This window comes from Lemur catta, chromosome 1 (assembly GCF_020740605.2).
Source record: "Lemur catta isolate mLemCat1 chromosome 1, mLemCat1.pri, whole genome shotgun sequence".
In the NCBI taxonomy this organism is placed as follows: domain Eukaryota; kingdom Metazoa; phylum Chordata; class Mammalia; order Primates; family Lemuridae; genus Lemur; species Lemur catta.
The window spans coordinates 129,622,702-129,632,989 of NC_059128.1; the positions used below are offsets into that span (position 1 = coordinate 129,622,702).

The 10,288-nt window shown below is 44.0% G+C and overlaps 1 protein-coding gene across 1 annotated transcript; it reads left to right on the forward strand.

Moving 5' to 3' along the window:
- Positions 1–427: 427 nt before the first annotated feature.
- Positions 428–7,965, forward strand: VIM (vimentin). The gene is made up of 9 exons (XM_045534195.1): positions 428–1,182; positions 1,826–1,886; positions 4,303–4,398; positions 4,486–4,647; positions 5,040–5,165; positions 5,513–5,733; positions 6,186–6,229; positions 6,622–6,707; positions 7,595–7,965. Exons 1-9 carry the CDS (start codon positions 620–622, stop codon positions 7,634–7,636), a joined length of 1,401 nt encoding a protein of 466 aa, XP_045390151.1. The 5' UTR covers positions 428–619; the 3' UTR covers positions 7,637–7,965.
- The last annotated feature ends 2,323 nt before the right edge of the window (positions 7,966–10,288 follow it).

Genomic DNA, 10,288 nt, shown 5'->3' on the forward strand with positions numbered 1-10,288 from the left:
TTTCTCGGCGCCTTCCGATCTGCTGAATCCCTCACTCCCCCTCTTCCCGCTCCTTTGCCCGCGGGTCTCCTCCCCTTCCCCGGCTCCCAGCTGAGCACAGCTCGGTGGCCGCCGCGCGCCCCTCCCACACGCCCCTTTGGCTCGGTGCCTGGGACCCCTCCGGTGCAGCCCGGGAGGGTCCCCCCACCCCCGCGCGACCCCGCCTGTTCCAGCACCCAGGCGTGAGCAGAGCTCGGGCCATCGTCAGGAAAGCCCCTGCAAGCCCCAGCCCAGCCCAGAAGGAACGGGCCCATGCCCAGTCCCGGGCCGCCAAGTACGAAGGCTCGAGAGCGCCCACGCCCCAAACCCCCGCCCCCCTCCCCGCTTCTCGCCGGGTCCCCATTGGCTGGCGCGCTCCGCGGCTGGGACGGCAGTGGGAGGGGACCCTCTTTCTTTCCACGGTTATAAAAACACAGCCCTCGGCGGGGTCCGGTCCTCTGCCACTCTCGCTCCGGGGTTCCCGCGCCAGAGACGCAGCAGCGCTCCCACCGCCCACACCCGCCGCGCCCTCGCTCGCCGCACCTCCCGGAGCCGGTGCCCCCCACCGCAGCTGCCCAGCCCGCCGCCACCCTCCGCAGCCATGTCCACCAGGTCCGTGTCCTCGTCCTCCTACCGCAGGATGTTCGGTGGCCCCGGCACCGCGAGCCGGCCGAGCTCCAACCGGAGCTACGTGACCTCGACCACCCGCACCTACAGTCTGGGCAGCGCGCTGCGCCCCAGCACCAGCCGCACCCTCTACGCCTCGTCCCCGGGCGGCGCGTATGTCACGCGCTCCTCGGCCGTGCGCCTGCGGAGCAGCGTGCCGGGCGTGCGGCTGCTGCAGGACTCGGTGGACTTCTCGCTGGCCGACGCCATCAACACCGAGTTCAAGAACACCCGCACCAACGAGAAGGTGGAGCTGCAGGAGCTGAATGACCGCTTCGCCAACTACATCGACAAGGTGCGCTTCCTGGAGCAGCAGAACAAGATCCTCCTGGCCGAGCTCGAGCAGCTCAAGGGCCAGGGCAAGTCGCGCCTGGGGGACCTCTACGAGGAGGAGATGCGGGAGCTGCGCCGGCAGGTGGACCAGCTTACCAACGACAAGGCCCGCGTCGAGGTGGAGCGCGACAACCTGGCCGAGGACATCCTGCGGCTCCGGGAGAAGTAAGCCGGTGCCCACGCAACTCGCGGGGCCTCGGGAGGGCGGGAAGGAGAGGGAGAGGGGCACCCCTGCGAGGGGCTGCCACGCCCTTGGGGATGTGGCCCTGGTGGCAGCTGCCTGGGGGACAGCGGGGAGCGGGGCTGCTGCTGCGGGGCACAGCCCCGCCCAGAACCCAGACCTTGCAGCTAGCGTTTGCTCTGCGGCGCCACTTATTGCCCAAGAACGCTCCGTTGCAAGTTACAGACTTCTTAAAACTACCACTTTGTCTGCAGTTGAAGTCCCTTTGTCACAATGAGAGCGATTCCCCCAAACTTTCAGAAAGTTTCCCGGCCCCTTCTGGCTGGCTGCCAGGCCCCGGGAGGGAGGAGGAAGGAGGGGACCGCAGAGGAAGCGAGACAAAGAGACGGCAGAGGCTGCCCGGGGGCCGGGGGTGGGCGGGGTCCTCCTGGCAGGTCTGTGCGGGGACTGTGATCGGTTTTCTACTCTGTTCCCGAGGTCCCGCTAAAACCTGCCGAGGGCAGCAGGTCCGCAAGCCGCGGGAGCTGGGTGCCCGCGGAGGTGGCGCGGCGACGTGGTGGTTGGGTGTGGCCGCCCCGCCCCTGGCGGTTTCCCGGTTCCCCTTTGGTTAACGTGCAACTGCTTCAGATTGCAGGAGGAGATGCTTCAGAGAGAGGAAGCCGAAAGCACCCTGCAATCTTTCAGACAGGTTTGTACTCTCTCTTCCCACTCGCAGCCGCCGGACCCCACCCAACCAACCCACGGGCACTTCTAAAAGTTACTTAACCCAAGTCTAAAAAGTTCAAAACTTCACGGCAGTGCATCGAGCCCCCTAGTGGCGTAGAGTCCACGGATTGGAGCTGCTCTTAATTAAAAAAAAAAAAAATACAAACCTTGATTGATTTAAACTGTTTCTTCGGACAGAAAGAAAGTCTTTTTACTTTGTTACAAGATTTTTTTAAAAAGTGTTTTCCCCGACTCATTTTTGCAACACATTGACATTCTGATTTCGTACAGTTACAGTTTGATTTAGATTGTGCTTTGCTCAAGTCGTCTAATTTTTACAAGGCCACCAAAAAGCACAGTTCTGCCCTGTAGTTTAAAATGTAAAACATGTTGGAGGATAAGAAACTTAGTTGAACTGGAATTCTGGAATTAAGCCAGCAAGTTTCTTTTCTTCTCTGCAAGTTCCACTGTGGCATTAAAGTTAGATGAAAGTATCACTATGCACAACTATTTTGTGATCTAATAAGGGTGAAAAGGAGCCATCTGTCCCCTCGGCTGAAAGGTATTAATGGTTTCTATGGGCTTCACTATGGAATGTAGATACAGACATTCTGGCAAGTGGGGTGGCTCTGGACAGAAATAATAGGAGCTTTTGTGTTCCCAGAGAAGCTTTGCAACAGGCTACATTCTTATTGAATATATAATGATGCAAGCACGGTTCTAATTGGACACAAGTATTTGCTAACATCCGTTATCTAATATCTGGTCCAGACTTGTGAAGTAAGTGATGTGAAAATTTCTTAAAGCTACAGGCATACCTCACATTTTGAGAGGCCTTTCTTGTATTCTTTGGCACTCTCTCCATAAATAAAAAAAATAAACCTAAGGCTGAAAAATTGAATTTTAAGTAAAGGGTTTTTACTCCAAAGTTAGAGGGACTTAAAAGGATTTTTAACTTAAAATTGGAATGCAAAGCAGGACGATTTCCAATACAGTTTATAGTTTTATTTCCTGGAACATATACTGCTATTAGCTGCAAAGCACTCTCAGATGAAGAGTATAGGATAACATTTTGAAGCTGAAATACGTGCACCAAATTAATTTAAACACAGCTATGTGTGGTTCATTTTAGCCCTTGAGCATTTGTGATTATTACACCTGGTAATGTTTTCTGCAGGGCAGTGAGTTAATATGAAGCAAAATTAATATAAAAGATCCTTTGTTTAGGAATTAAATAAAATTCTTCAGTCCTTTCAATATAATAGCTTGCCACACGGAACTTTCTTTTAGAAGTTGGAAAAATATCTTTTATATCTTTTTTAGGGCTTAACGTGCAAAAATGATGTTTTCCTCAAGCCTGGTTTTTATATTATCCACTCCCCGTTCACTTTTCCATGAAGGTGGTCAAAGAGTCTCAACAGTTTAATACTGTAAGACTATAAACTGTACTCCAAATATAATTTCTTACAAAGTAAGAAATCCTCATGGCATTCCCTTGTGGGGAAATAAAATCTTAGTTGCAATATTACAATATCCTGATTTGGAATATAGCACTTTGCAAATGGTGGAAACATAGAGGGATGGCTAGATTAGAAAGAATTCTACATGTGAGTTTATTATCTGCAGGTGCTTTGACCAGTCATTCTGAAACAGGCCAAGTAACTGAATTGACACAGTGGCAAGTGAAAAAGATAGACACACCCTTCTAGGGTGAGTCAGGGGAGTGTCAGAAGAACAATGCCCCAGAGAAAGCAAAGCAAATACAATACAGAATTGCATTTCCGTTCCTTATTTTCCTGAACTGCATCTGTGGCAACGCATACCCAGAATTGCAATATCAGATTGCTACTTGATATAAATCTAGCCTTGTAACCTGGATGCCAGATAACTACGTATTTGCTTTGGAGCCTAAGGATAAGTTTCAGAAGATTTGAGTATAGAAAAACCAGCTAAAACTTTTGAAGCACAAGTTTCTGTTCTCCCTGTACTCAGGAAGACACGAAGTTGTGAGATCTGACCAAACCCCATCATCGTGTTAGTCCATGAAATTTACAAAACAAATCTTTAAAATGCTGGGGCATTTATTTTCTAGATTAAAAAAATTTAGATGTCACTGGTAAAATGTGGGTTCAGTAATGATGGAGTGCAGTTTACCATGTTTGTGGACATTTATTTAATTTTAAATTGTCTGAGTGCCACCTTACGTACACACAATGGATCACAATTCAAATGTATTAATGACAAGAAGAAAGCATAGTATATTATAGCACTAAATGACTTTTAAACACCTTTTCTATAGTAAAGAGACTGGGTTCAGATGGTTCATTTACACTGAATAAATGAGATAAGCCTTAGACTTTCTCCTCTTCCATGTCCTATCTTTTCTGTTTTCAAAACAGGATGTTGACAATGCATCTTTGGCACGTCTTGACCTTGAACGCAAAGTGGAATCCTTGCAAGAAGAGATTGCCTTTTTGAAGAAACTACACGATGAGGTTAGTGGAATAACTTCTAATGAATGCATGACGGGGAAGCTGTTTCCCTACCTGGCTTTGCTGACCTTCTGTTTGTTCTTCTTTTAGGAAATCCAAGAGCTACAGGCCCAGATTCAGGAACAACATGTCCAAATCGATGTGGATGTTTCCAAGCCTGACCTCACGGCTGCCCTGCGTGACGTACGTCAGCAGTATGAAAGCGTGGCTGCCAAGAACCTTCAGGAGGCAGAAGAGTGGTACAAGTCCAAGGTATGAAACAAGTTAGTGTGGCTCGAATAAAATAAAAGCATTGTTCTGAAAACACCACACCTGTCTATGATTCCCAAATATGTTTTAGCTCCAGTCCAAAGCTGGCTTTAACTTCTAGTTCACATCCCTTTCTATAGAACAGCAGACTCCTTTTCCACTAGCTCTGCGTCCAAGTAAACTCCAACACCCCGTCTCTGCCCTCCACCATATTTAATGAGCCCAGGAGAAAGTGAATTCCCAGAAAATATCAATGTCAGTATTCCGCTGCTGTTTCTCTGGCAGAAATTTAGACCTGTTCTGGAAGACATTGAGTGGAAATAATGATTTCCTTTTCTCAGAGAGTCAAAAGACTTAAACATGGGCAACCTACATTTCTAATTTCTTCCCGACAGTTTGCTGACCTCTCCGAGGCTGCTAACCGGAACAACGATGCCTTGCGCCAAGCGAAGCAAGAGTCCAATGAGTACCGGAGACAGGTGCAGTCCCTCACCTGCGAAGTGGATGCTCTTAAAGGAACTGTGAGTACCAACCCTGCAGGAAAAGAGGGAAAGTAATGACCCATTCTATTCACCAAGTGAATGGCGATACCTGAACAAAATGTCAAGTGAGTTTTCTATTTTAAGGCAAAGAAAATGCGTTATCAAGACAGACTCAAAAAGCACTTGATAGAGACCTTGAAGGTCTTAGCTTGCATGTATCATTTGCTTCTAATAAGAAGGACTTAGCACTTGTATTCTCCACCAAAAATTAGAGTCGTTACCATTTGCCACTGAAAGGAAATTATTGCAGATGGTTTGTAAATGGTTCTGGGAATAGCTAGGGTTTTCTGGAAAATAACATGGGCAGCCCTTTTCATCTCATGCAGAACGAGTCCCTGGAACGCCAGATGCGTGAAATGGAAGAGAACTTTGCTGTCGAAGCTGCTAACTACCAAGACACTATTGGCCGCCTGCAGGATGAGATTCAGAACATGAAGGAAGAGATGGCTCGTCACCTTCGTGAATACCAAGACCTGCTCAATGTTAAGATGGCTCTTGACATTGAGATCGCCACCTACAGGAAGCTGCTGGAAGGCGAGGAGAGCAGGTATAGAACCCAGACTTGCAGGCATGAATTAATAGCCACTGCGTGCTAGGTACCATGCCACTAGCTTCACGTGTATTACCTCATTTGTCTTTAGAATATTTCTTCAAGGTAGCTACTTTTCCACTCATCATGGGTGAGGAATTTAGGTTCAAAGAGAATGACTTGCCCTAGTTAGAGTTAATCAGTAGCAGAGCTGGGATTTGAACCCATAACTCAGCCAAAGCCTATATTCTTCTCATTCTACAATGCCCCTCTGTTCATGCCCCCGTGGAGAAAAAGCTTGTAGTAAAATAAATATGCTAATTAGACCAATCATGGGTAAAGCTTCTGATCAAATCCCTAATGTATGAATAAGAGTAAATTTTCTTAGTTGATGAAAACAAGGACTGTATATATTTGTTCCTTATAGTTGAAGTTGTTTTCCAACAATTTTACTGTTTTTTTGTTTATAGGATTTCTCTGCCTCTTCCAAACTTTTCCTCCCTGAATCTGAGAGGTAAGCATTATATTTCCCTTTATGAAAAATTTTGGTGGCTTTTAACCATTGTGTTTAGGGTAAAGCACTCATGTTTTTATGATACCTGAAGAATGCCATATGAGAGAAAATTCTATAAAACATACGTAATTTTCAAACCCAAGTACTCTCTTGCATTCTATGCATTGAGTTAAATGTAAACTTCATTTTATTTCTTCCTGCTAGAAGTACTATTTCATCCTGATGCTCAAGTGTGTCAGACCCTGTGTTTGCAAACAGAAAATACTCTAGAATTCTTTTGAAAGTAGCACTTTGAGCAATTGCCAAAAAATCATAATTGTTTGAGTAAAATGGTTACTTGGTTTTTTTAAAAATTTCATTTTTACTCATTTTTGACCTGTTTATTTATTCAGAAACTAATCTGGATTCACTCCCTCTGGTTGACACCCACTCCAAAAGGACCCTTCTGATTAAGACGGTTGAAACTAGAGATGGACAGGTTGGTATCTTTTACATCAAAAATGGAATAACCTAAGACAGGCATTGATGTGTACTGATTTTAAATCAATACATCTGCATCTCAGATATAGCTAGGTAATTTGAGAGGTTCACGTTTCACTCATGCCTACTAAAAAAGGAATAGGCTGCTTCCTCCAGCACTACACACAGCCAACTAATTATTTGGCTCCTGGATGTGAAGGTGAGATGGCCATCTTCTTCCTAAACTCCCAAATGAGTTTAGGATTTGCTATGGTGCTCAAGTGAAATGGGAGTAAAGCTTCCTTAAGTTACTTCCTAGACTACCTCAATATCAGAATTGTTTTGATCTTGGACTTATGGCCTTCTCTGACCTCCATGCTTGTGATACAGAGACCCTTAAGCCAGTCTATATAGTACAAGGATGTGCCGTATGATCAATTAGTTCCTTGTTACCTCTCTGTGCCAGGAAATAAATGGTTGCAATTTATTATAATCTTCATGAAACCTTCCCCTGCACATAAATTTGAAATGTACTTGCTATACATTATTTTAATATGACTTAATTACTTTTAAATGTTGATTCATAGGATTATTATAGCATCCTTCATAAACCCAGTTTTTTAAGAAGTTTTCTTTTTGCAAGTCACAACATTCTCTTGGATGCTGACATTGCCTGTAGGTGAAGATTGTCTTGTATAGGTAGTTTCTTGGCCTTTTGGTGCTAAGAACAAGTATTTTACATAGGTATCAGTCCCTCCTAGCTGTAGCCCTTGCAGAACCAACACAACCTAACAACTTGCACAATAAATTATATGTTTAGTAGGATTTTTCTTTGCCATGATTTATAGGATAATTTAATCTTTAGTATGTAGTATTATATTTGATTTGAGTTTTATTTTTTAACAGGTTATCAATGAAACTTCTCAGCATCACGATGATCTTGAATGAAAACCGCACGCACTCAGTGCAACAATATATTACCAGCAAGAATAAAAAAGAAATCCATATCTTCAAGGAACATCTTCCAAGTGCCTTTCTGCAGTTTTTCAAAAGCGCAAGATAGATTTGGAGTAGGAATAAGCTCTAGTTCTTAACCACGACACTCCTAAAAGATTTAGAAAAAAAGTTTACACCATAATCTAGTTTATGAAGAAGTCTTGTGCTAGAATACTTTTTAAAAAGTATTTTTGAATATCATTAAAACTGCTTTTTTTTTTTCCTCCAGCACATATCCAATCAACTTGTTTTTCTGCTTCAATAAATCTTTGGTAAAACTCTTTGGGTGTGTTATTTATTTGATAATATCTGAACAATTCTCTATTTGGTCCTGTTGGTTAATTTGTCATGAAAATCATGTCTAGGTTAACTTGATAAATTCAGGTTATTTATGCTTGAGATATAGGTTCTAATTTCGTCATTTTACATAGCCCTCATTTCTTTTTAATTATTATTTTTTAAATTTACAAATAGATGCTATATAATAAAATAAAGTACAAAAATAAGGATAGTCTTTTACAGAAAGAATTCAGCTGGGTTCATGCCCATGTGTGATTTTGATTCTAACGACAGACTTTCTAAACTTAAAAAATTAAAAAAATACAAGGAATGGAAACTTTTCTTTTTTTTAGTACATGCAGCACATGAATAGCACAAATTCCACTATGAGAGATAAAACATAGAGCAATGCCCAGAATATAGGGGTTCAGCTTCCACTAGCAAGAAATGGGACAAGTTCACCAAGTTTTAGTATATGAAACTGACCTGCTTTTTCCTGTGTATACCTGTAAGTGATATCTACGCCTATATCCATCCATCTGTAGAAGACCTTTGTGTTTGGAGAATGGCATTAGGCACAGAATAAAGAAAAATCCCTACCTTTTCGTCTGGGAAGATAAGATTATTATGTGGGACTCAGCTGGGGATCAGGTGGAGTTAACTGCAAGTATAAAAAGGATTCCAAGCAATGACATTGAAGTGGTACAATCATGGAAAGCTTCCTACAGGCAGCCTTGTGAGCAGGCCCTGGAGGCTGGACAGGATTTAGCTAAATAGATAAATAGATCAGTGAGGGTATTGGCTGGAGGCAATAGAGTTGCAATGGTCAGCAGTGTGTGTTCTCCAGTGAAACTCCTTCCAGTACATTCCTGGCCTTCTCTAAGTCCCCAGTTCCTATGTTATTGTCTCTCCTCCAGGAACAATGTGGGTTTGCATCTACCTCTCTCTAGAGCTGCTGAGGGGAATAAGTAAAATAGTTCACACTCAGCTCTGCGTATTCACAGAAACATTAGCTGTGACTTTCATTGTTATAGCTACAAGGGACACTGCCTGAGTCAAGACAGGACTGGCCGCTGGAGTGCCCCCTAGCTGGGGTGACTTTACAACCCGATTTGCCTGGGACAGTGTTGGTTCATGCCTGTTGTACCGGCACAATTATTAATATTCCAGTTTGGACAATGGTTTGTATCTGGCCAGTCTACCCTTAGCATAATCTTATAGGAAAGGGTATTCATCCTGCGATTCCTGAAGGCGCCTGCCCCCCACCTGCCATATTGGAACAACTGATCTTTTCAGTGGCATGATTAGTATCACCAGTGTAAACATCCATGTGTTTGGGCTCTTAAGAAACTTTTTCTATTTTATTTTTGGTTTTATTTCCTGTTCTTTAGTCATTCTCACCACTGTTATCCCCTCCCCATCTCTTCTTCCATGTTCATCCCAACTTTGGCTTATGAGTTTCATCCAGGGAAGACCTCAAGCCCAAGTTGGTTTTCTTCACACAAATGATGCTTTATTATTTTTTAAAAAAATTAAAAAACAAGCCACAGTTTTGTTTTGTTCTATTTTGTTTCCAGGGAGAAAGGAGCTGGAACCACAAGGAGTTCTGCTCATGCCTGTTGAGACCTGGGAGCTCCCCACCTTTAAAAATCCCTTCCCGCTCTCTCTAAAATTGCACCCCAGAAACGGAGGAGAGGAGGTGGCCTCCTCTTCTCTGTGCCTGTCAGAAATTAGACCTTAATGAAATGCTACACAAGGGCCTGTCTAATAGGAATTCAAATCTATTTAAGTCTTCTTTTATTTTTATCTTTAATTATACTGCTAGCATTTTCCTTATCTTCCACTTGGAAATACTCATAAAAAGAAACTGTGCTCTCACCACCTATGGTGCAATGGAGATTAATGCTGGATTCTTTTATGTACAGCATTAATCCAAGATTAAAGGAGAAAGGAAAAACGTAGGGGGTGGGAGAGAAGGTAATGATGACATAAAGTGCAAGTCTGGAAAAAGTTACCTAGGGGACAGCGAAATCCACAGAGAGGATGTGAATATGAAGTCCTGCAAAGTTTTCTCACAGTAGTGACAGATGGAAGAGGCTGCTGGTGAATGAAATGAAATGTCTGATTTTAGCCTAAAATGCAGTGATCTACCTTCCTACAATCAGCCTCTAACAAAGGTGCTAAGAAAACAAAATCTCTTTTCCAAGTCTGTGAGACTAAGGGAGTGTGTGTGTGTGTGTGTGTGTGTGTGTGTGTGCACATGTGTGCGCGCGCACGCAGTGGTGGGGGAGGGAGAGGGGAACCCAGTTTCCACTCCAGCTATGG

Bases quoted from the DNA above. Each gene is read 5' to 3' on its own strand.
- VIM (XM_045534195.1), top strand. From the start codon at position 620: ATGTCCACCAGGTCCGTGTCCTCGTCCTCCTACCGCAGGATGTTCGGT. The intron at 1,887-4,302 runs GTTTGTACTCTC...TTTTCAAAACAG, and splicing joins CCCTGCAATCTTTCAGACAG to GATGTTGACAATGCATCTTT. The intron at 5,166-5,512 runs GTGAGTACCAAC...CATCTCATGCAG, and splicing joins TGGATGCTCTTAAAGGAACT to AACGAGTCCCTGGAACGCCA.